At 26.4% G+C, this 27492-nt stretch overlaps 1 protein-coding gene across 1 annotated transcript in view; it reads left to right on the top strand.

The window, feature by feature from the left end:
- The window catches only part of LOC129962590 (DNA-directed RNA polymerase III subunit RPC1-like), a 38349-nt gene extending 15979 nt beyond the window's left edge, over positions 1 to 22370 (top strand). Inside the window, exons 13-39 of the mRNA XM_056076393.1 lie at positions 96 to 141; positions 1343 to 1438; positions 1527 to 1667; positions 3637 to 3706; positions 4104 to 4231; positions 5256 to 5406; positions 5753 to 5917; positions 6827 to 6911; positions 8043 to 8130; positions 8232 to 8343; positions 9047 to 9160; positions 9470 to 9565; positions 9653 to 9714; positions 10089 to 10313; positions 11396 to 11514; positions 11603 to 11688; positions 11991 to 12083; positions 13223 to 13318; positions 13698 to 13849; positions 15002 to 15088; positions 17401 to 17595; positions 17770 to 17869; positions 18050 to 18122; positions 19649 to 19748; positions 20214 to 20282; positions 21152 to 21286; positions 22187 to 22370. Coding sequence (XP_055932368.1) covers positions 96 to 141; positions 1343 to 1438; positions 1527 to 1667; positions 3637 to 3706; positions 4104 to 4231; positions 5256 to 5406; positions 5753 to 5917; positions 6827 to 6911; positions 8043 to 8130; positions 8232 to 8343; positions 9047 to 9160; positions 9470 to 9565; positions 9653 to 9714; positions 10089 to 10313; positions 11396 to 11514; positions 11603 to 11688; positions 11991 to 12083; positions 13223 to 13318; positions 13698 to 13849; positions 15002 to 15088; positions 17401 to 17595; positions 17770 to 17869; positions 18050 to 18122; positions 19649 to 19748; positions 20214 to 20282; positions 21152 to 21286; positions 22187 to 22276 — 2974 coding nt within the window. The 3' untranslated portion in view covers positions 22277 to 22370. The remainder of the gene's footprint in view (positions 1 to 95; positions 142 to 1342; positions 1439 to 1526; positions 1668 to 3636; positions 3707 to 4103; positions 4232 to 5255; positions 5407 to 5752; positions 5918 to 6826; positions 6912 to 8042; positions 8131 to 8231; positions 8344 to 9046; positions 9161 to 9469; positions 9566 to 9652; positions 9715 to 10088; positions 10314 to 11395; positions 11515 to 11602; positions 11689 to 11990; positions 12084 to 13222; positions 13319 to 13697; positions 13850 to 15001; positions 15089 to 17400; positions 17596 to 17769; positions 17870 to 18049; positions 18123 to 19648; positions 19749 to 20213; positions 20283 to 21151; positions 21287 to 22186) is intronic.
- Positions 22371 to 27492: the final 5122 nt, after the last annotated feature.

Below are 27492 nucleotides of genomic sequence, written 5' to 3'. Positions count from 1 at the left end.
GTGTGTATATTAAAATTGAAAGCATTATTTTACTGAAGTAATAAATTATATCTTTGACTAATGTAATTGTAACACTTTTTTGCTTTTGTTCATAGTGATCTGAATTATGCAAACAGGCGCCGCATTGCCGACACATTAAAGGTTTGTATTAATTTATTTTTAATGTGGGATGTTGTTTTAGAGCAAAAATGTCAAACTAAATCCAAATACATGCCAAAGAAATAATATTTAAATATTTATTGGCTGTATAAAAAAAGAAAAATAAACTTCTGTTTTTATAAGAATATATAGTAATTTGAAAAATACCTTATAAAAAAAGAGATAACACAATTGCAAAGCTAACATTTCCTTGCTGACACTTGGCAATGTTTTCTCTGCTACTTTCTGTTGGAGGATATCTAGTTTGTAGTAAATGTTTTCAAAACTGATCCATAAAGGCTGATCTTAACAGGATTTGTTTCTTTTCTTTCTGGTGAAAGTAATTAGTTACATTAATATATACTTCCAAACATGTAAATAATGTCATTTGTCATTTTTGAATGTTTTCAACATGATTAGCAGATATTGGCATTTCAGTTTTATAGAATTTTGCTTTAAAAATTAAATAGTGTTGGATCTTGAATATCTTTAGTAGCAACAAAGAGGCAATTAATAAGATGATAGAAATTAAAAATTAATATTACTGCTATTAAGAGGAAAATGGTGCATCAACATTAAACTTACAGTTAGTAGTAAGATGACCATTTTCCAATGGCAGATCATCAGTGTATCAGTAAAATGCTAGTACATGTTAATGCAATACTGATAGTTATCTATCATTGACAAATGTTCTAGTTTATTATTAATGATTAAGCATAATTAGAAATTTTAAAAATGAAGCTATATAAAGTTATTTTTTTAATTTATTTCATCCTATTAAGTTTTCTGGGCCAAAAAATAATCACTCCATATCACCATTCAGAAACTTTTGTTTTAGAGCTGAGGCTGAATAATTTTGTATATTTTTAAAAAATTGTTCTAGTAATTAACTCCAAAATCTCACTATACCTTTTTTCCCCCCAAATTTCTTCTAATTATTAACATGTATCATGTATCTCAAACTGTATTAATTCAAGAATCATGTTTTAAAATTGATAATTTTGCACTTTATTTCTTATATATGAGAAATAATTACAAGCGGGAATCGTGCCAATTATGCTTCAAAATATTCATGGCTTTAAAATCATTTCAAAAATTTAATTTTGTATATGTTGATATAATAATATTTATATTTTCTATGTTATAAAATTTGAAAGTAGTTTTTAGTGTGATTTCAATCGCTAATTTTCTTTTTCATTTATAGATAGGTGATATTGTTGAACGCCATCTGTTGGATGGAGATATTGTTTTATTTAACAGACAGCCTTCTTTACATAAACTTAGTATAATGGCCCATAAGGTAATTCATAGCTGTAGATTGTATTTTCTTTATGCTTTCTACTTTTGGTTTCTTTATTTTAAAACAATACCCATTTCTCTCTCTCTAGGCTAGAGTTGTACCAACAAGGACTTTTCGTTTCAATGAGTGTGTATGTACTCCATACAATGCAGATTTTGATGGCGATGAAATGAATATTCATCTACCTCAAACAGAAGAGGCCAGAGCTGAAGCTTTGCAGCTAATGGGTGTAAGTTATTTATTCAGTATTCATATGTAACTGAAGAATTTTTGAATTTCTATTATCAATGAAATTAAAGATTATCACTTTGTAAAAGCATTTTATATGTTATTGTCCAGCATTCTCTTTATAAGAGTGGTAAACTTACTTCTGTGGCTAAGCCAAATATATTCTATTCTTTATATTTTGCATTGTCAAATATGTATTTTAATTTTCAAATATGTATTTCCAAACTCTTATGCAAATACAACTGGCATATATTATCCATTATTCTGAGTTTTTAAATTAAAGTGTTGTCATTTTGATGGGTTTTTTTTTTTTTTGGCTTTGATTTATTATGGCCTAATGCATGAAATTACAGAATTAATTTTTAATGCTTAGTTAATAAGTTTTATAAATTAAATTATACATTTTCACATTAAATTTTTAATGATGCTTTATCAATTAGTTTATGATAATTTTTCTTAAAAAATAAAAATAATAGAAGAAAGAGAAATTTAATTTTGTTTATAATTATCTTTACATTTTTAACATAATTTTTAAAAAAATACTAAAATTAATGTGCTTAAGAGATTTTTAGTGTTTTAATCTCCTTAAAACACTTTCCCCCTCATTTGTTCATTGATTTTTGGAAAGAAAATCAATAGAGGCAGAAAACATTCTGTGAACAAAGATCTTTAAATTAAATCTTGATTCATTTTCTGGATCTCAATGAATGAATGCACCATCTTTTTTCTTGAACTTATAAAAAGGTCTTTTATTTGTAATTTTGTTGATAGTTTTACCCACTGTAGTTTGATTCTGTGAAATATGATTTGTATACTGGGATATTTTTTTAAATCCAATCATACATTGTCTGTAAAATTAAAAATACAGTAAATAAAGCTGTTGCTGAAACATAACAAATTTCTTTGCCAGAAAAAAAAAGTTTAATTCCTCTACATCTTAATTATTGATCTTTTGCATTATTAATTATCTTCTCATCTGGTTAGTTTTTGAAATAGCTTTTTCGTTGATTTCAGTTCCTTTTTTTAAATCTAATTCTCACGTGTGCATTGAGTAATTATTTCTGAATATATGTTTCTGTCTCAATTTTTCTGCTCATTAAATGTTCTTCTAAAAGTGTTGTAATCAAAAACAATGCAATAAATTGACAAAAGAAAAAATATATTAGTAATTAAGCAATTGATGGTGAATCATGGAAGATTTTGACAGCTTCAATTATACACTTCTATTGCTGTTGTAAGCAATATTAATATTAGTGGAAATGTTCCATATTATAAATTGTATAATAGAATTTTTTAATGCATTTTTAGCAGTACATTTTCTATAAAAAAATTAAAACATAAACTTTATTGTATACTGAAAATAATAAGAACCCAGGGAATTGGCTGAACTACATATCTGTGGCTTCTCATTTATTATTTAAACAATTGAAATATGTGTGTAAACCCTTTTTATTAATTCCTTGTTACTTAATAGTAACAAGCCTTTGAAATGATACATTTTAATAAAGTTCTTATTGATTTTTTAAATAAATAATTTTTATACTGAAGTTGTTTTTTTCCCCTACTCTTTTTTCTTACAATTTACATCTTTGTCTTCTATTTGATTAATTTAAGTATACTATTTTAAGTTTTTTTAAAAGTTCTAAAAGCAGTTTTAAAGATGTTTTAATTTCCATTCAAACTTTTTTCCTTTGCTCAGGTGAGTTTTAGTATTTCATAATTCAGATTTTAAAAATGTTTTACCTGATACCCTCATCCATGATTTGTATTATTCTAAAAGAGAAATGAAGATGATATAATGGTTTCGTCTAAGCTTTACTCAAAGAAAAAAAAAATTCTCTAAAAGCTTTCTTAACTTTCTTCTAAATGCCAGAGAAATAATAGCAAGAGACAAAATGCTATGGCTATATCTTATTACTGTTTATTTTAAATTGCTTTGAAAGATCAATTAATTTGTTTAAATTTTTTAGGTATCTTCAAATTTAGTAACACCTCGAAATGGAGATCCATTAGTTGCAGCTATTCAAGATTTTATAACAGGTCTGTATATAAAATCTTTTAAAATATGAAGAATCCATGCATTTCTTCAATTATTTATATCTTATTTATTAGGAAAAAGTATGTTTAATAATTTTCTTTATTTTTATCAATTTATTTGGTATGAAATAAGTAGATTTATTTTTAAAATCTATTATATTAAATTTTAATGGCTTGTTTTTAAACTTAAGAAATGTTATTTCTGGGTTATTTTCTTTTTTTAAGTAGTTTGTATATTAAATCATATACAGTATTTTAGTAACAGTATTACTTTGATTAAACACTTTAATGGTATTTAAAGGAGTTCATTATATTCTTCATGTAAGACTATGAGGCATAATTGGCTATTTTTTAAAAATATTAACAAATGTTTATTATTATTATTATTGTTGTTTTATAGGTTCCTTTCTATTAACTCAAAAAGACACATTCTTCACAAGAGAAGAAGCTCAACAAGTAATTTGCAGCATACTGTCAAATGAAGATTTACTGATGAAAATCAATTTACCACCTCCTGCTCTGATGAAGGTAGTATAAATGTAGATATTTCCAGTTAAAAATAATTGTTCTCATTTAATATAATTATAACTATCAACTACTTATTACTATTAAAATAATCCAATCTATTACCCTAATTCATCTTAGGTTTAATAACACTTATTTTTGTAATTACTTTTATGTAATCTATCATGTGGAAAACTGAACTGGTCTAGTAATGCTGTTATAGCTGCTGTTCTTCTCATATAAGAGGTAGTGGAATTTCAGAAGTATTTTCATATATTTGCACTCAGTTGCCTTCAGACTTAGCCTAAGCATTTTACTTTTTGATTATTATATCTTGGAACTTAAATAAAATTGTTGGAATTTCTATATTTGCAAAATGTTATATGATAATTATTCTTGTTATATGTTTGAAGCAAGATTGTACACAAAAAAAAAGATGGAAGGGTTTTTAGTCCCATGTTAATTATTGATTGAAAAAAGTACAAGTACTGTCATATTTTAAATTAAGAAAGTATAAGAATAAGTATAAGAAATTTTGTTCAATAAGATTTATAATTGTTCTGAAAATCAATTAATAACATTCAATTGATAATCGGCTCTTTATATTAAATAGGTAATGACTAAGCCATATTTCATATTTGTTTTCTTTATTTAATTCTAAACATGCTATTGTTTTTATCTGATGATTTAAGAAAAACATTTGGTTTTAGCTTTTGGAGTGAATGACATTTTTTAATCATTATTTAATACTTTAAGAATTGTTATCCTTAAAATTTTAAGCATATTAATAATGTAAAGCAAAAAATACATATGATTGTCTCTCTCGCATTAATATGCTGAAGTGGTATAAAGTAACATGAAATTGCATGAATGGTGGTTATTCATTAAAATTAAACTTTTTTTCCTGTATATTATCAAAATTTTATTGTTATTTGTAAAAATCCACATATAATTATGCTTTAAACAAGTATCTGTTAAAAGATTTATCTGCATAATATCCTTTCTTTTTATTTTACATCAATATTTGAAAACCTGATTTGTTCTTTAGCCTCAAATGTTGTGGACTGGAAAACAGATATTCAGCTTATTATTGCGCCCCAGTAAAGAATGTAATATTCTAATAAATCTCAGAAAAGCACCGAAAGGCAAAGCAGCATCTCCTTATACTGGGAAAGAAGAATTGTGCCCTAATGATAACTGTAGGTATCTTACAATAAAATTACTGCACATTCATTCTAAATCTTCGTTTGAATTCTTCTGATTTATAGTTTATATAAATGAACCAAAATAAATTGATTGTTTTTGTTAATTATTGATAGATATAGTTTTGTTAGTCAGTACACAGCTGTTTGAATTTTAAAGAAAATTGTGTAATTTTTATCATGTAGTTCTCCATTTTCCTCCAAAAAGCAATGTATGTATATATGAGAACAGTTTATTATTAAAGAAAAAGATCTTGCATTAATTGCTTGTATTGATGATATACAAGAAATTGATGACTTGTAAAATTATGGTTATTTATGTTTGCTATTTTAATTCTTGCAGTTGTGAATATTAGAAACAGTGAATTATTGTCTGGAACTATGACTAAAGCTACTCTTGGTTCTGGATCGAAGACTACCATTTTCTATATACTGTTGCGTGATTATGGGAAAATTCATGCTGCTAATGCTATGCTGAGACTGGCTCGACTAGCCTCTTACTTTCTTGGTAAGAGTAATTTCAATGTTTTATTTTGGAATTCTAAACAATATTGCTACATGTACTTGTTAAAATATTTGCAAATAAAGCTTTTATCTCTATTAAGAATTATGCATTTTATAAAAGCTATCTCTGGTTCCCTTTGACAAGTTCATCATGGGATATTTAAATTTTCTAAGTTAAAAGTATAATTCATTAGAAGTGCATATTGAAAAACTAGCTAATTATTATATTAAAAAAACATTTAAAACTTTTTTAAAAGCTTTTAAAATTTTTGATATATTTGCTTTCATTGAAAAGGAAATATTTCTTTTGATTACAGAATTTGATTGTTTATGTAGGATTATTATGTTGTCAGATTTTCTTAATTATGAAAATGGATGTGTGAAATTTAATTATATATTCAATTGCTAATCCTTATTTAAAGAAAAAATTTGTATTTGAAGAGAAAAGAAAAAATAAACTTACTATATACATTATTAAATTATATATTTCAGCTAATATATAATTTAACAATGCATGTAAAAAAAAATCTGGGCTTAGCAAAAAGAATTGATATTGTTGTTTTAAATTTAGGGCAATCAAGAATTGAATTAATAGTTACCCACTGTTTGTACTTCCTAATATGGCAAATCAATTAAATAATTTTTATGTGTTGAAACAGCTTTAAATATCCATATTCATTTTACATGAAAGTGCTTCATTATAACAAAAGTGAATATAATTTCATTTTTTATATGATTCCTTTATTTTTTGGTGCTAATACTTTCCCTTTTAAGAGCTTTAATGCTGAAATTTTTTGTATAATTTTGAAGAAATTTTATTTTATTAATTATCAAATTTGTTTTTTAGTATTTTTCACATTAATAAATATATTTAAATAAGTGAACATGAAATTAATACTTTGCTTATTTTCAGCCAATCGGGGATTTTCCATTGGTATTGGTGATGTGACACCAGGTTATGGTTTATTAAAAGAAAAGCAAATATTGCTGGAACAAGGGTAGATAGATTATTTTTATTAATGCATTTATTTTGTCAAATTAAGAAAAATATTAATTTTAAAATGATTTTTTTTCTTATAACAACAACAAGAAAAAATAGCAATTGCTATCAATTCCAGTTAATGGATAAAATTTTATGTCTTGTGACTTTTTTCTTTTTGTATGTATAAATCCATTTGGAATTTTTTTCATGAAATATAGAACTATTTTATGATTTATGTAATCCCATCCCACAGAAACTGAAATTTGTATATTCTTAATTCCCCCTTCATTATATATTTCTTATCTTAAAATATAGAATATTTTACATCATATATTTCTTATTTTAAAATATAGTACAAATTGAGATTCCAAAAATAAAATGAAAATCTTTTAGTCTTTTTTTCAAAAATATGCTAAAAACATTGCCAAAAACTTATTCAATCATTTATAAAGTAGAATAAATGGTTAATCTTGCCATGCTGTTGCATTTCAAAATCAATATTAAGATTCGCATGAACTATTATAAAAGTTCAGATTCAGAAGTATCAATAAAACAAATAACAATAAACAGCTTTACAGAAGATCTGTGCTCATTTGAAAAAGGTTTACAAAAAGACATGACATTCCAGATTTTGATGAAAAATTTTACCTACACAGCAAGGTGTTAAAGAAATAAATATTTCTTTAAATGAAATATATTTATTTAAATAAATTACTTCGTTATAAAAAATTTGCTGTGAGCAAAAAAAAAAAAAAAAAATGTTGTTAAACTATTAGTTGGATTTGTTAGATTTTTTGAAGTAATTATGTATTGCGTAACACTTTTATTTTGATACATACTATTTTGTATTTTTGTATCAACATGTTTATCAATTGCATTCTTTATTGCCTATCTTTTTTTCCCCCTTCAAATACTAGTTTTTTTATCCATCATTTCTAATTAATTAAAATGCATGTATGGCTTAACTATTTTTAACTCGTTTTAAGTGTTTTTGTTGATCTTAACTTCTCATAACTTCTGAATATTATATTTTATTTTTCTCTACTCATAAATATCTGTTGATATTTATGTTTCTGAATATCAATAAATGAAAGAAAAGGCCAATTTCTTTGTATTTACAATTTTATTTATGTTTTATTTGTAACAGTTATAATAAATGTGAAGAATACATCCAAAGTTTGGAAAAAGGAGAGTTAGAAACTTTGCCTGGATGTAGTGAAGAGGAAACTCTAGAGGTATATTTTTTTTCAGTTGTTTACAATCCCTTTCAAAAGACATAATGTATTAGGATTTAAAATATCAAAACATTATATATTAATGATTTGTTTCTTTTCAGAACAAAATCATATCTGAATTGTCTGCAATTCGAGAACGTGCTGCGCAAGTATGTTATAAAGAACTGCATAAGTCTAATAGCCCTTTAATTATGGCTCAATGTGGCTCTAAAGGTATATTTAACTTGTATTATATATATATATATATTCAGAGAATTGTCTTGTGATTTTTAGATGAGAAATTCAGCTAGCTTCATAAAGGATAATGGTGTTTTATACCACACACACACACACACAAAAACAACCATGAAACATAAATAGCAAAACTTTCAAAATCTACTCGAAGACGGTGCTTTCAGAAATCAAACTACACTAGCAGAAAATTTGGTGCAAATTACTAAATTTTCTTTCGAATAACACTCCGAAACAAAAAAGTTTATCGGCTATGTACATGTCCACTTATATAGCCTCGGTAATAAAACACGAAACCTTCTAGAAAGAGCCCAAACTGCTGCGTTTAATAGATATAATGTATTTTCTAATGCTTTATTTTTGCCTCGAAATGGTCCTAAAACAGGTCATTGACCTGACATCCATTAAGTATATCTGCAAATGTTTCTTCTTGCAAGTCTAACTGTGCGGGGAAACAATATTGTATGAACAAATTAAGATGATCCCTTCCATTAATTTGTACATTTTTGAGTTTTTAAATAAATTTGACAAATATTTAAATTTTTTATGAAGAACTCGCATTTTATTTACCAAGTATATAAGATTTCAATTGATGTGTTAAAAGAAATATTTCATGTGAACATTTATGCATGTTTATATAGTTATATTCATACTATCTGTTATAATTATTTTTTCCCTTCTTAAGGTTCAAACATCAATATCAGTCAGATGGTTGCATGTGTAGGACAACAGGCATTAAGTGGTAAAAGAGTTCCTGATGGATTCGATCATAGATCTTTGCCACATTTTGAAAAAGCTAGTAAGTTAATGTTAAATTTTAACACATTTTTATATACTTTTTAAAACTAATTTATGAGTTTACAAAAATAAAAGTTTAGAAACTCCTCATTCAAACATTTCCTTATTCTTATGTTGATTTAAATATTCACATTTATTACATGTTTAAATAAATAGCCTCATAAGATTATCTTAAAATATTGAATTCTCTCCTTTATGCAAATGCATAAAAAAATTTCTTATTTAAATTCTATACAGTTTTTTTTTTATTATTATTATTATCAGTATATTGGGCAAAAATTAAAATTTTCCTAATATTAACCCTTTGTAGGTAAAACTCCTGAAGCCAAAGGATTTGTACAGAACAGTTTCTTTTCTGGTCTTACTCCAACTGAATTCATATTTCATACTATGGCTGGAAGGGAAGGTAGTATTCTCTCTTATTCAAAATATACATATATAATATCAAAATTGTAATTAACATTTCTTTGACCAAAATTTTTTATTTATTCAGGTTTGGTAGATACAGCTGTGAAAACTGCTGAAACTGGTTACATGCAGCGCCGTTTGATTAAAGTAAGTGAAATAATGGCATTTTTAAGGAGCTTATATGGATAATTAATTCATCAAATGTTTTCAATTGCTTTTATTAATTGTATGTTTTTACTCTAATATTCTTATATTGTTTACATGTTATTGCATTGCTTGAAACATAATTTGTTTATATAATTGCTGGTAATCCATGTATGATTCCATCATTTAAAATTATTTCATTCAAAGCAATTTGTGTTAAGTTTGAAAACAGGTGATTTTTATTTTTTTATTATGAAAGAAAGTGGTATTCTGTAAAATATTAAAATTTGTTACTAATTTTTTTCCTCTCATTGACAATCAGCTTATTTACAGCATTTTTTTTTTTTTTTTTTCTCACTCTCCCTCATTTTTTTCAGTCTTTGGAAGACTTGTGCCTGCATTATGACTTAAGTGTTCGTAACTCTATTGGAGAAGTAGTTCAGTTTGTTTATGGTGGTGATGGTCTGGATCCTGTAAACATGGAAGGTGTTAATAAATTTGAAAGTTCAGGGAAGAAGAAAAATACTGAATATTGTATGAAGAAAAATGATGACCCACCAGATGACCCTGTCATATTTGAAAGAGCCATGTATCACATTACGGTATTTTTTTTTGTTGTTGTTGTTGTTTTTATACTTTAAAACTTAAAATGTTAAGCTTATCTTTTAAATGTATTTAACTTTTTTATAAAAAATTTGAGTTATATCAAATCAATTTTTCAAAAATATTAGTAAATTAATTGTAAAAATAATTGATTTTCATTAAGAATAAAATCACAACCAGAATCCTAGATTTTGAAAAGCAAAAAGACAAGGATGAATATGCTCATGTCTGACAAATGAGAAATCAAATACAGCTAACAATAAATAATACAGTTTAAAAAATATGGAGTATATGATATTAAAGGGAATAAACACAAATGTGATCTAAATTATATAATTTTATATTTAATTATAAATATTATTAACTTATTTATCACAACATTTCTATAAGTCACATTAATTTAAAATTATATTATATATTTGTATTATTATAAAGAATACTTTGCAGAGTATGTAATTTTAGAAACACATTTGTTACTATTTAATTTATTAACCAACCATTTTTAATTATTATATTCACTGAATAATTGAAAAGTTTATAAATGTTCACTAATAATTTCCAGTTATGATTTTTATTAGAAGTTTTCAGAATAAGAATTTATCATGTGTCAAAAGAAATCTAAATGTTTTAACTCAGGAAAAAAGAAATGGTAAAGCTATTTTTCAACTTAATTTTTTAATTAAAATTAATTGATTGAAAAACTTATCTACTTCAGTTCACAAATATAATTATTAAATTAATATATTAACTATTAATTTATTTTTTAATTTAAAAAAGCATTAGTGTAATTGGTGTATACATGCATCACTGAACAGTGTTACAACACATTAAGACATAATTATTATGGTATCTTAAATAAGAAAGCTATTGTTAAGTGACTTTGAGTTTGGGGATATAATAATTTAAAAATAATTTTTGAAAAAAAATTTAATTGTTGTATTTTTTTTATTATTATTATTTTCTTTTTATGGAATTTTAGTTTATATATATTTTATTATTTGAAATGAGTGCTTTTTATTATTAAGTTCTTTTATGTTAAGTAGCATCTTTATTTATTTATATATATATATTTATTATTTAGGCCAAATTTCCATGCAAAGATGAGAGACCTTTGGATACAGACTCTTTAATATCTTTAAGTGATGAAATATTGCAGGAGGATTTTAATGATGTCCATGAAAATTACCGATCCCGTCTTAAGTAAAAATAAATAATTTTACGAATTAAAGAGAATTTGTTTGGTATTAATGTTTTATTTTAATACATATATTCATCTTTTCTTTTTTAGGAATTTTTTCAAAGATCACTGCATGCGGATGCAAAGAGTTCAGCATCAGTTTAACTTTTCTTCAGATAAAGATGATGTTCCGCCTGGTAAGCTTTCTCGTGCAAATTATTAATGAAAACTATTTATATTTCAAATCAATTCTTTAAGTCAAATGATTGTCTATTTCTTTCTTCAAAGGGATCAGGGAAAAAAAATTTATTAATTGTAAGGACAAACTTTTTTAAATAATTTTTTTTGTTATTATTTTCTGTGAGCAATTGTTGAATTATCTGATTAATGCCCTTTCATCAGTACTAATTTTATGCTTAGGAATAGAATTTGTTTTTTAAAAATTATGCTAAGATTTAACTTCTGTTAATTAATTATTTTTGGTATTATTTGTTTCTAGTATTATATCAGCTTGAAAGAATCACAAAAACACAATTAATAGAACTTCTAAAGTTCTGCAAAGACAAATACATGAAAGCAATGAATGAACCAGGTATGTATTTTTGATGGTGATAAAAAAATCTATAGATTGATTAAAGTGCATTAATTATAGAAATTTTTAATTGTTATATATATATATATATATATATATATATATATATATATATATATATATATATATATATATATATATATAACCAATCTAAAGTAAGAAAAAGTTTGAAAACGAAACAAAACAGTTTCGAAATCGCAACTAAAATTTATTACCTATTTAAACTAAAACCAAAAAGGAACTTCATAGTATTTAGAGAGCGCAATTGCAGCTACTTCTAAAACACAGATGAATTGATACAAAAGTATTAGAATCAAGTTAATAGGAAAAACAAAAGTATATACGATAAAAGGGATGATTTCAACTTTAAAATAACAAAACTATGTAACTACCATTCCAATCTAAACTCTAAAATTTTCAAAAATCTTATTTTCTCACAAGTTAACAGGATCAAAAGGGTTTGCAATAATAAAAATTCTTATATTGAAGCATCAAATATCCTCCTTAAAAATTTAATTAAAAATGATTTTCCTAGAAATTACTGTAATGTCAATTTTTTAATTAAACAAGGTATGGTTTGGGATTAATCTTTTGGCTTAAATAAAAATAGAAATTTACTTGCATATTGGATCACTCAATAGATGGCGCTGGGTGCCTACCTCTGTTTACATAATTTACCGTTAACTTTCAAAAACAGGAAATCACAATCGATTGTTTAAAGTTTCGTTCACTGTTGGATGGTATGTCTTGGCCTTTTCGTTTTTAATTTTAATTTTAATGCTGTTTTTGTTTTTATTGTTATTGTTTTTATTGTATTTTTACTTTGTGGTTTTTTTCTAATTTGTTATTTTGTATTTCCTTTCTGTTAAAATGGTATATCTCTTGAGCATAATTTCGGGGGATTTTCGGGTCACGAGGAATCATTGTTAGACTTAATGTCTGTATGTCCTCACAGAAAAAATCCCTTTATTTGAATCCCTGCCTGAGGGTGACCCTTGAAAAAGTCTTCAGGCCGGATTCTTTTTTAATATTTTTTAATAATTTTTTTGGTTTAATTTTTATTTGGTTTTTGTTTTTCCTATTAACTTGATTCTAATACTTTTGTATATATATATATATATATATATCCTTTCTTAAAGGTACTGCTGTAGGGGCCATCTGTGCTCAGAGCATTGGTGAACCAGCTACCCAGATGACTTTAAAAACTTTCCATTTTGCTGGAGTTGCTTCAATGAGTATCCTTTTTAATGAGTGCCTTTCTATATTTGTAACAGGAAATTTGGAGAGTGTGGGGGATTATTCTTTTATTAATAATATGCCCAACTATTTTTTATCAATTGTTTTTATAATTTTAATTTTTGATTACTATTATTTCCTTCATTTTGCTTGATGTTAGACATCGAAACTTGATTTATATTTTGTTTTGATCATTTTGCATCCATGTTCTTTATTTTATAAAATTTATGTCATTCTCTCCGAGTGCTTTTTTATTGTCTTTCAAACATAGATAGAAAATTCACTATTAATTACTAAGTATATTTCCTTGTGAAATTAGGAACTTCTTTCTTTGAGAGGAAATGAGAAATATGTTTTATCTCCTTAATATTTTTAAAGATATTACACAGGGAGTACCTCGTATTGGTGAAATAATTAATGCGAGTAAAGTAATAAGCACTCCAGTCGTCACTGCTCTGCTTGATGTTAATGATGATTTAGAATTTGCTAGAAAAGTTAAAGGAAGGATTGAAAAAACTCTTCTGGGAGAGGTATGGAAGAAGATTTTTGAAATATTGTTCATAGTTGTTGTAATGATGTCTATACGATATATTTCTCTCAAATTTAATTCCTGCCGTTCATTATAAAAATAATCATTAGAAAAAAGAATAATTTATTTTTTTCTATAATAAAGTTTAAGCAAGGAAGAGTACATTCATCAACATAATTTTTAATATGTATGTTTTAATTAAAATATAAAAATTAGATAAATTTGACATATGATCTTTGATTACTTTCTTTAAGCTTGCAAAGCTTTTATGCTTGCAGCAGTTTTAAATTAGCAGTTTTTCTTTAAAAACTGCTTCTTTTTTTTTTAAATTCTCAATTTAATTTTTAAAAAGTCTTTATTAAATATCAATATATATATATGACTGTTTTGGAAATTGATTACTAAATTTTACAAAATGTTTTTTGTATATGTTATAGTTAATGTGTTTAATTAATTAGTGTCAATAGTTTTTGATCAATATGAAAAATCAGTTTATCACTTTTTCTGATAATTATTCATATTAACTAATTAGCCACATTGACCGTAATATGTGTGTGTATGTGCTATATATATATATATATATATATATATATATATATACATATAATGTATATATATGTATGACTAATGATTTGTATATATATGAATATCTTCAGAATATTTACCCTCCTAAAAAGCAATATTTCATAAAGTTTTTCCTATAATTAATTCTTTTTTCTTCTATTTGTTATATAAATAAATAATTAATGTATGTTGTGGCAGCATTAAAATTTTTACTTAAGATTTTTAAAGATTGTTTATTATTTTACGATTTGATTTTGGCATATGTATGGTTCTGTTATACACATTGCTTAGGAGTAGAATACAAAGGTTCATGCACACTTTAAAATAACGTATGTTGAAAAAATATAGCAGAACTTGTGAGGCACAAAGTAAAACATGTCAATAAATTAAGTAAATGATTGAAATATAGTTACATTTCTTCAATTATTTCAACAATAAATAATATATATGTAAGATATTCTGCTATTTATATCTAAAACTTCATATGACCATTTCTCTTTTTAAATTTCTTAACTAAGTCTTATATTGAGAATAAGCATCACAGCAATTATATTTATATTTTATTAATGCAGAATTCTTTTTTTACTAGGTCACTGACTATTTTGAAGAAGTTTTCCTGCCAGACAACTGCTTTATCTTAGTTAAATTAAACCTTGAAAGAATCCGTTTGCTACAGGTATTTTTTTGTTGCTGTTGTAATGTTGTTGATTATATTTTACTTCATTTCAATTTTAATGGATTTTTTTTTTTTTTTTGTCATTTATTACTACATATTGATCTGTATTAAAATCACTGCAATGGATGAAATGTTTTAAGTAAATATTTTTATTTCATTGAATCATTGTGAAATATACTAGATGATTTTTTAGATGGAAAATTTTAATATAATTCAGTGTTTTTATTTAATTTAGTTGTGTTCTATTATTGCTTAAATAAAAATATTTGTTGTCATAAATGTTTGGCATCTAGTATCAGTCAAGCTGTTCATTTGCTTTCCTGGACTTAATTTAGTTTAACAGCTGAAATATTTGATTGCATTTTTATCTAACTTCTAAATTAGCTGTATTTTTTTAGGAAAAGTAATAAAACGAAAAAAATCATAAAAGACTCTGTTGATTTTTTTAATTTTTACTATTATGTACATCTTTTAAAGAGTAACTGTTGCAGAATATGGTGACTTATAAAAAAAAGTCTTTAAAAAAAAAAGCATACAAATGAATTGCCTTAAATTAGCATTTTTAATCATTCTTGTGGATGAATTTATTGGCATTTATAAAGAAAATTAATAATTGAGAAAGAATTGATAAAAGTGTGATATAAGTCTGTTTTATTAGAATCCAAGGAAATAGTATTGTAAAGCAGGAGTAAATATAAATTGCAATTATCATTTAAAGTTAATCTGAACAGGTCAATAAAAAGAGTTTTAAATGACATTAAAGATGGGACTGTAAAAGCAGTATATTGCATTTCATTATCATTCTTTTTTATATAATGTAAAGGTACTGGACATGGAAATCTGTACTGTTATAATATTTATCCTGCATTAAACATTTTTCTTTCATAAAAAATTGTATAGAATAGGAAAATTTAAAGAAGTATTATTATGAAAAGTTGTCTAGTTTGATATTATACAAGATAGTCCAAAAAGCCTGATAACAAATAATAACATTTTATTCCAGAAGGAAAAAATTAAATAAATAATGAAATCAAAATACAACCAAAGCATACACAAAGATAGAACTTGAAAAACCAGCAACACATTCGGAAATGGCACATCCCTATTAAATAACAGTGGTCCAAATGCTATCAGAGAGTGAACTCTGCAATCAACACCTAAAGAAAGAGTGGATTTTTTTTTTTTTTTTTTTTTTTGCATGAGCAAAATGCCATTTATAATCTCTCAACTGAATATAGAATTATTAAATATTTAAAAGGATCTTCAGATCTCAGTTCTTAATAAGAGCTATCATCATAATTTATTTTTCGGAACCTTCATTTTTATTGCCAAAGTTTGTCTTCAAAATCTGGGGTCTTTGATCTGGCATCTTTTAAAAATATCTATTAATCTTCCATCATTACTAAGCGATTTACTGTGCAGGGAAACCATGTTACAAATGTTTAACAATGTCTCTGAAGATTGATTTTCAGGCTGATTATCCAAAAATAATTTGAGTGTTAAAAAACATCAAGCTAAATTATGCATTTGGAGAAGGGGGGGGGGCTGAAATCAGTTAAGTAATGTAGGATTTCACAGTATAATCGTTTTCATTTTCATACTTATGTCAAGTAATTAAATGTAGCCATTAGAATGCTAAAGAATTTTCCTGTTTATATGCTTAAAGTGCAGTGTAAAATGAATTATTTTTTTTTCCTTGGAAAATAATAGAAATGGTTATGATTAATACTAATTATTATATAAAAAGTAATTTTTATCAACAAAAATATTTTATATTCTCATTTACTATAAATGTTTTGCTACATAAATACCATGATTTTTTTTTTTTTTTTTTTTTTTTTTACATACAGCACAAATAAAATTGGATTGTGTAATTTCATTTCCATTTTTTTTTTTTTTTTTTACTGCATACCTCATAGAATCGCAAGTGTCGCCTGGCAATTTTTCTAAAGAAAACTTTCTATTTAATGATAGTCTTCCTGTGGTATCTTTGGTTACAAGGCCATTCCTTTTGTATAGCATCATCAGTAATGCTCAGAATAAATTGCACTCTTATTAGAAATCAGACTTGAATGATATTAATGAAAGCTGCAATTGATATGAATATACAACTGCCCACAATTAATGCAAAAAGTATAATAAACAGCAGTATGATACACATCTACGCATTTTTGGCACAACAAAATTGATGTGCTATAATTGCTTCATCGCACTCAAATGGCTAATCAGATCCTTTTACAATATTAATTTATATTTTGCAAACATTTCATATTTTTTATTTGTTATAGATCATTTGTTTTTATTTCTTTCAGTTGGAAGTAAATGCTGATACCATCCGTTATTCAATATGCACTTCAAATATTGCTGAAATAAAGGGAATAAAACCTAACAATGTAGAAATATTTTCAGAAAGTGTAATTATTGTAAAGCCTTTCCAGAGTTCTAAAGGAACATGTTATGCTGTATTGCAGCAACTGAAAGAAAAATTACAGTTAGTTGTAATACAGGTATATTAAATTCTTCTTTTGCACTTCAAAATTAATGTGGTAGCAAAAAAAAAAATTCATCTTAGAATTAATTAAATTATAAATATATCATTTTTACTGCACTCTTAATGCAGTATTTTTTTAAATTCCTATTTATTATTTATTACTGTGTCAAAATTGTATATATGTTTTTAGGGTATTCCAACTGTGTCCAGAGCCTTGATACATTTGGAAAATGATAAATATGAATTGCAAATTGAAGGAAATGGACTGGGTGCTGTCATGGCCACAAGAGGTAGAAAATATTGCTGTTTGATTGTCATTTCTTTAATGATGATTATAAAGTTCATTTTACTTGTTTGTATTTGTTTTTATTTTTTCTTCCTTGTTTTGCAAGTTTGAATTGAATTTTGAAAGTTTACTTTGTTATGAAATTTTTTTTAATAATTCATTAATAAACACATTATTGTTATAGGAGTCAAAGGAATGTCAACTACTTCAAATAATACAATGGAAGTTGAAAAATACTTAGGAATTGAAGCTGCTAAGTAAGTTTTAAAAAGTTTGTTATAATATTGCATTTCTGCATACTTCATCGCCTTCTTTTTAATCTTTTGGCCTGTTTTATTTACTAGAGGAGCAGATATTAAGCTAAATTGTCTGACAGTTAGTCATATGTGGTACTTGCATAAATATTAGCTATTGAGAGAACGAGCCCAGATATGAGTAATTAATTGTCTTTTCATATTTTAATATATGCTGCTTTTTTAATTATCAGTAAGTAAAAATTTTTTTTGTGGATTTGTTTTAAACAAGGTGGCAGAAAATCCCCACTATAACTTATTGAATTTTCTTGCAATTATAAATTTTATTCATGATATTTTAAATTTTTAATGATGTACCGTTTTCTAATAAGATTTTATTCTATATTTTCATCATCTTTTATGCTTTTAAAAATTTATCTCATCTTTTGAATAGTGTAGTTTTTATAGGCAAAAACATTTATTCCACCAAAAAAAAATAAGGAATTCATCATAGGTTTGGCACAATTTTTCATCCTTTGCACCTTGTGCCCAAAGCTCTAAACTTACCCATCTTACTTCCACATGTTTTAAATAATTTATTAATTTTAAGTATTTAAGAACTAACTTCAGGAAAGGGTATTATGATTAAAAGGCATGGATTCTAACTGATTTGAATTCATGTTGGTTTAGCAAAAAGTTTACCATGAAAGAAAGAAAATGATTAGTACCTACAAACCACATCATTTCAAGTGATTGATCTGAGTGTAAAGTAAATTTCCATTAAGAATTTTTCTATCTTTCTGACAGGAATTAGCATTACATTTCTCCCCCCCCCCTTTAGCTTGTTAATTTTTTTTATTATTATTATTGTTATTTGCACAACTTTATGCAGATTTTCGGTGTAGTACTCTGGTTTCTCTCATATAAATTTTTATTCTGAAAGTTTAAAATTCTGGAAAACAAAAAGCAATTATTCTCATATTTCATCATGAAGTTTTGTGTAATAGTATATTTTTATTATTATTATTTACATATAGAAATAAAATATATGTAAGTAGGTGCAATCCATTGAGTTATTTGATTTGTAAAAAGTGTTTTATGTAAATGTTGTGTAGGCGTAATTATACATCAATATTTATAATAACTTATGCCTAATTGATTTTTAAAAAATTCTTTTAAATAGAAAAATGCACACATTATTCAGTCATGAAGTACATGTATTTAATAAAAGGTATATTTACACATGCTTATATTACTTGTGTTGATATATACTGAATCAGTTTGATGCTTCTTGATGCATGTAATTAGGTGCATCATGTTAAAAACTTTATTAAAATAATTCCAAACAAACAGGCGTTTTACTTGGAACCATATTTTTATATATATTAGCTTGATTTGCTTTGCTAATTTTGTAATAAATTTAGGGAGTGTTGATATTTTTCCTTTTTATTGTCATTATACATTTCATTTTAAAATTTTTAATGAGTAGTTTTCAAAATTCTTTTCGATTATTTAAATATTTTAATATATATTTTTATTTATTTAAACAGAACTATCATTATAAGTGAGACACAGACAACTATGAAACATCATTCCATTGAAATAGATAGAAGGCATTTAATGCTTTTAGCTGATCTGATGACTTTCAAGGTAAAAAAAAAAAAAAAACTCCTTTATATTTACTTATCAGTATTAAACTATATATGCTCTTAATTATTTATTATTTTGTGAGCTAAGACTTCATCTTAAAAATCTTTCTCATCATCATCATCTCTCTTTTGATTGACCTTTACATTGAAATACCTTTGAAACAGTTATTCATCATAAAGTGCCTATAATTAATTAATTTAATATAAAACTAGTAGTTTATAGAATGATATGTAAATTGCTGATAATTCTTAATTTCTAACTTACTTATATTAATAAACTTGATATAAGTTGTGTTTTATTATATAAATACTATTGAATTATATATTAAATACTTTATAATTATACCTTGAAATGGGATTTGTTTTGATTTATAATATATTTGTTGTACTGTGCAATTAAAAGCTATCTTTTATTTAAAAATTTCACTTTACTGATAACTTTTCTTCCTCTGATGATTATTTATAGGGGGAAGTACATGGCATTACAAGATATGGTTTGGCCAAAATGAAAGAAAGTGCTCTTATGCTTGCCTCAGTAAGTAAATAGTAGTCCACTTAAAAATGTTAAATTAAGTACTTGTTTGTGGCTAATTTTGAATTATGAAAATCTTCTTATTTAATCTTCTTCTTATATCAATCTTCTTATTTAATCTTCTTCTTATATATATATTTACTTGCATGGCACCGAAATAGTCATAAAACTTATTTTCCCTAATATCCATTTCTTTGTTATATTTTCTGCAGCTTAAGAAATATATTATACTGCACATTTATACATCTTGTCTTCATATGTAACGAGTTGTATAATCTAACTTTTCTATTTTTGAATATGCAAATATGAATAATTTACATATAACATGTCACAGTCCTCTATTGGCAATCTTGTATTTGAGATTGAAGGTTGCGGGTTGACATACATACAGTTCCACTCAAAAATCTGCGACGTATACAGCCTGGTACATGTGGAATCTTTTGGAGTCAAATATTCTTTAATTGATTTTATGTAGAAGTTCAGAGAAGCCAGGTAGTGGGGGGGGGGATAATTTTTGTGAGATTGCAATTCAAAATTATGAAATCTGCTGAAATAATTCTTGTATGGCTTCAGAATAATAAAATGTTATTTTAATCCAACCCCAAATCTATATAAACCAACCCCAATCATCTTTAACCCAAATCTCTATATGTAATGTCTTAATTGTCTTCTCGTTAATAAATTTTATTCTTTGCTCTTAAATAACATTTAAGTTGTAAAGCATAGATTGATGTTCATTTTTAATTTGCATCTTTTAATATTATTACTTCAAAAAGTTGTTTTATTCATATATGATATTTCATAATCTTTTTTTTTCCGTATTCAATAAATTGCTTGATATTATTTTTATCTATTCTATTCTTCAATTGCAGTTTGAAAAAACAGCTGATCATCTCTTTGATGCTGCATATTATGGCCAAGAAGATTCTATTACAGGTGTTAGTGAAAGCATCATATTAGGAATTCCAATGAGTCTGGGGACTGGTTTCTTTAAACTTCTTCACAAATATCCTTTTCATTTTTCTCATTTGTGTGTGTGTGTGTTTTTCTAATTATATTTTTATGATTTATATAATTGTTATGGCATGTTAACTGTTTAGAGTGAATTCACTTATCATTTTTTAAAGAATCTTTTAATTTGTTTAAATATAAAATATATTTGTTTTAAATATATATATATATATATATACAAAAGTATTAGAATCAAGTTAATAGGAAAAACAAAAAATCAAATAAAAATTAAACCAAAAAAATATATAAAAAAATCCGGCCTGAAGACTTTTTTAAGGGTCACCCTCAGGCAGGGATTCAAAGAAAGGGATTTTTTCTGTGAGGAAATACAGACATTGTCTAATAATGATTCCTCGTGACCCGAAAATGACAATGTCTGTATTTCCTCACAGAAAAAATCCCTTTCTTTGAATCCCTGCCTGAGGGTGACCCTTGAAAAAGTCTTCAATCCGGATTTTTTTATATATTTTTTATAATTTTTTTGGTTTAATTTTTATTTGATTTTTTGTTTTTCCTATTAACTTGATTCTAATACTTTTGTATCAATTCATCTGTGTTTTAGAAGTAGCTGCAATTGCTCTCTCTAAATACTATGAAGTTCTTTTTTTGGTTTTAGTTTAAATAGGTTATAAATTTTAGTTGCGATTTCGAAACTGTTTTCTTTCGTTTTCATTTTAGTTTCGTTTTCAAACTTTTTCTTACTTAAGATTGGTTACTTATATATATATATATATATATATATATATATATATATATATATATATATATATATATATATTCATGAAAATAATGAAAATGCTATCAGTATACTTTAAAATAAATTATAATAGAAAGCTTTAAAAGCTTTATATTATTTATTTATTGTGCATTTGCAAATATCCTTAACGGTTGTCACAGCTAATACTGCCCCTCTACCACCAAAGAAGAAATTACTATTTGATGACCCAGATTTTCATCTTCGTGAGGTTTCAGCCCAATGCAGCTGATAGGCTGGGAACCATTCTGTACAGACATTACATATGTATATATGGACTTATTTTTGATGAAATTCAGAAAAATAAATTTAAAGAAATACGTTAATACTGTATACTCATTCATAGCTTAAACGTTTTATTTTCAAAATCTAAAGTGAGTTCACCTTGTATATAAGTATGACACCTTTTCATTTATTTTAACACATCTCAATCCTTATATATTTGTGATAAGATAACGAATTTTGGATGTAGTATTTCTTAACTTTTTACTTGCATTATCAATCTTGCTTGGGATTCTGAAGTCTAAATCAAAATTGTAATCGAAATGTGGACTAGCTATATCATATCTACTCAGGATTTTCTTACACATTCATTTCCTTTGTGATACTAAATGGTATGAATGCTATAACAGTCATATAACCAATTCTAAATAGATTTAGTTTTTAAAAAATTATTATGTAATTACTATTTTATAATTTAAAATTATTGTATAATTGTAATTACTAATGACTAAATGGATCAATGAACATTTTCATTATTTTTTTCTTTTATTCATGATTGTATTATTGGCAAATTATTTTATTTTGAAAAGCAAAATAATAATTATTATAATCTGATGAATAAAAACTAATATTTGCTGGTTCATTGCAGTCAAGATATTCACAAATAATTGTGAAAGAAATGGAAATTAAATAGACACCACTGAAATCACTTCTAAATAATTTCTTCTGTACTGAAATCACTTCAATAGAATATGTTATAAAAACTAAAAAGAATAATAGTAGTTGAACAAATACTATTTTTTCTCAGTCCTTTATGAAGTATTAACTTTCAAGCTGAAATGCTAATGGAGCTATAACGCCGATTCTATCTACCATTTTTACAAAATATATAAATTCCCACCCATAAATAGTAATGTATATTATTACTAATAAATTTTTATTTTGTATATGATTGTAATCAACACCATTACTGCTACTTTTTTCCTGTGGGAATTATATGTGATTGGCTCTCAAGCTGTTATGATTGTTAATAGTTGTGTGTTTGAATGCTCGGTTTTAGACTGATACAAAATCAGTTTTCAAAACAGTTTTTAAAATCAGATGAATAATATTTATGTGTTAGTTGTTGAAATTCATGATAAAGAGTAGATGATTCATATGAATGGTAGGCTGTAATAGACTTTACGGAAAACTCAAGCAAACAGATTGGCTTTGTTAATAATTAGCTTTACAAATTATATTTTTTATTTGTGTGTGAGAAATTACGAAAAAAGAAGCATTTTATTTTATATTGAGACAAGCAATAGTGATTTTTTTAAATTTTTTGCCATTATTAATTGGGCCACATAGTTGATATGCATATGGTTTATATCAATTCAATCTTCTTTTCGATTTAGTTTTCAACTATCTGGACCATCTATAAAAGCGATTCTTTTTTTAGTGTCTTAATAATAAATTGAATTTTAGTGAAAATAAATTAATTCTTCAATATCCTTTGACTTTCTGAAATTAAGTTATTGAGGATATAAAGATGTAATAAATATTTTCAGCTGTTAACAACTGAAAATGAAACTTTGAAATTCAGATTGTCTTATATTTAAGTTGAATAAATTCTGAAAAGTCGGATTCTAAACAATATATGTAGAATTTAACTAAGCGGATATAATGTGTTTTATATGCACTTGATCAAATTTGCTTGTCGTTTTATACTGAAGTGTGTTATAAAAGAAAAGTAAACGTATTTGAACCTATAGTTCGAAGCAACATACCTTGATAGTGCTATACAATAGATGCCACGATGTAAACACCTCAGGACTTATGAATACTGATAAAATTAAGTGATTATGAATAGTAACTGAATTGGATTTTTTAAAAAATCAAAGGTATTTTTATCATCAAGGGAAAAGAAAAAACATTTACTTCTGGGCTATCGATTTTTTTTCAAAAATAACAATTAAAAAAAGAATTCTTTAATTGTTTCTTATCAACGATAAAGTTATTCTTTAACAGTTCACTTATATATTGTTTGTACTTGCATTATATTTTAAAATTTGTTGAATGTTGCTTCATGCAGCATTACAAAATATCAAACGCTTGACTCATTTCGATATTCATTGGAAGGTTTCTTAACCACTTTCATCCCCTTTGAATTCAACAACGTCTTGCTTACAAAAAGCTCACAACTTTTTTAAAATTTTGCATAGAAGAAATTTTTAACTGTGCTATAAGGCATTGCAATAATTCATTTTTAGGTAATTATTCACGCTTGTTAAGAATTTAAATTTTGTCTATAACTTTCAAATTAGTTATTGTTTATCCAATTTGCTTTCATAATCTATTCGGCAGTAACACTGGTTCAGCAGATTTTAAATTAAATCTGGCAAGGTAGCTTAAGTTATATTAACGTCCCGTTTGAAGCAACACTAGGGCTATTTTGGGACGGACCTCGTCATTTTGAACCGCGGTCAGATGACGAGGACGACACCTGAGCTAGCACCCCCCTCTCCACACGTTTGGTCATGACGGATTTAACATGCAACAGACCCCCTTACACGACGGTTCTTCGGTGGAATCGGGTCTCGAACCTGAAACCCTCCGAGGCCGAGACCTTACCACCAGGCCACCGCGGCCCGCAAGGTAGCTTAAACCAATCAAGACCACTCTGCTACTGTCAGAAAAATATGAACCCCATCCCATGGAAAAAATGACTCCCAAATTCTTCTTTTAAAGTGGAGCAAGAAATTCAAGGAGAGTAAATCGTTAATGCTGGTTATAAGTTGATTGGTCAATTCTCTGCTTCGGAATTGATGACTATAAGTGATTTAGTAATCTCACTAAACGAATAATGATAACATTAAACAACATCATATTAAAGCTGTAAGACTACTGTAACTTAAAAAGCATTATTTATTTTGTCGTTACCATTTTCATACGATTTCACCTTTGTTTTTAAGTCAAATTTACGAATTCTTAAAATCATATTAAAATAATACTTGATGGGACATACTTCTATTAAATTTGGAATAAAATTACGCTAGCAAATTTTGAAAATGAAATATTTTTGAAATGTAAATTTCCACATTTTTTTTAATTTCTCTTATACAAAGCATAGAGAAAGTATTGAAATTATCAAAAAATTCGAACTCGAAATTTTGAGGAATCTCCTGGTTTAAGACCTTCTTGAGTTCTAAAACCACATTTTTGGAAAATGTTTGTCTATGAACTAGATAACTGATCCACCCTCTCCCATTGAGCTAGATGAATGAAATTTGGCATATGGTTTTTACATTACAGTTGTAGATTTCTATCAAATTTTGAACAAAATCCGTTCCGAGGAAGTCTGTCTTTTTGAATATAAATTAACAGGATGACTGAAAAACGAAGAGATCTAGATAGGTAAAATTTAATAAACACATTTAACATCTTACAAGAGATTGATTAATCGCCTGTCAATTTGTGCTGACAGAAGCCTATATATGTGATAACTCCGAAACGCAGTGGTTCGAGATTTTTTGACATCAAGTGTAGTTTTATGTCAAATTTTTTGTTCCAGTCGGTTAGGAAGAATACATTTAAAACTCAAATTCGATTTTCATATACTTTTAACCGCACGTAAGGCATTAATCGCCAGAAAATCGCTCACCAAGGATGATACGATAGATTCATTAAAACTGCTAAATTCACACTAAGGGTTAATATTTTGTAACTATTATACGCCACTGCCATGCAAGGCATTTTCCAGAATAGCACCATTATTAGAGAATGTACGAGAAAGTTTTGAGGAAACGACTCCCGCTAGTTTTAATTAAAGTTTATAAAAAGTGAAAGCCGACTTCTCATTTAAGCAGACTACTGAGGATTTCAATGGCGAAAGAATGCTAAAAATCTGCTGCATCCTTCATTTCACAATAAATTCTGAAAAATTTGTTTTAATTCCATACAATTTTTCTTTAATTTTAAGTTTATTAAAAGTAAGGAAAAAAGTTTTGCAATAAAATTTGTATAATTAAAAAATTAACGTTTTAAAGTTGTATGAAAAAAAATTGTGCTTTAATATGCTCCAAAGTTTTTAAGGAAAAGCTTTAAAATTTCGCTTGATTTTGAATTGAAAATTTGAAAAAAAAATATTTTTTTAATGAGCGTCTATTATTCAAGAAACAACTACGTGTCATATTTGGTAGCTGTAGGTGTATGATCTGGATTATAAAGCGTGAATGATTTTTACATTTTGCTGTTTACAGACAGTATATCAGTCTGGAAAGTTAATCAAAGATTATTCAAGTAATGAGAGCACAATTTGTATACTACATTTCGATTCCATTAAAAATCTCCGTGTGTGAAGATTTATATATTAATTCGATGATTTCTCAGTTAAGTCAGTAAAATTTTAAGTTCCTTGGACCATTAAACATACAAAGGGTGTTCAAATGAAAAAGTACGAAACGACACTGTGGGTATAAATGTAGACTTTATTCTAGGTATATACCATAGGCCTGAGCACAACGATCCCATTGATTAACGAGCCGATCGATTCCTTTTTCCCAGAATTCCTGTGGCCGTGACGAGACCAATCCTTCACAACGTCGAGTTCGCCTTCCGAGATGGAGTGCATTCCCTTTCAGAAATTTTTTCAGGGGACCAAACACATGAAAATTGCAGGGCGACATATCCGGACTTTAGGGCGGATGGTCGAGCTGCGTCCACTTGAACTTAACCAGTTCCGCGTATGTGACCCTGGAGACGTGTGGACACGGGTTATCAAGGAGCAGAACCACACCCTCAGTGAATAGCCCCAGTCTTTTGTTCTTAATGGACCTGCGTAGTCTTCGGAGTGTCTCACAGTACATATCGGTGTTAATTTGAACACCATCCTGTCTTCACATGTACTGCCACGTCAATTGCACGGCGCTGTTTATAAGAGCCTCTACTCTCTCCTGCACATGCGGGCACCCGCGCATGCTCCGATCTACGCCGGAGACTCCAATCGCATCCCTAGATGTCTCGCTACATTCTCTCATAGCGGTATAGGCAAATATGTTAAAGGTTAAATTGTTACGACGTTTCGTACCTTTTCACTGAACATCCCTTGTATATTAATTCGATGATTTCTCAGTTATTTCAAAGTCAATAAAGTTTTAAGTTCCTTGGACCATTAAACATATAATTCACATATTAATTTAAGTAGGCTTGTATAAAAGGCAAATCCAAAAGAAATGAAGAAACTAC

This window comes from Argiope bruennichi, chromosome 3 (assembly GCF_947563725.1).
Source record: "Argiope bruennichi chromosome 3, qqArgBrue1.1, whole genome shotgun sequence".
Lineage (NCBI taxonomy): Eukaryota > Metazoa > Arthropoda > Arachnida > Araneae > Araneidae > Argiope > Argiope bruennichi.
Note: the sequence above shows the minus strand (reverse complement) of the source record. Positions and strands in the feature narration are given on the sequence as shown.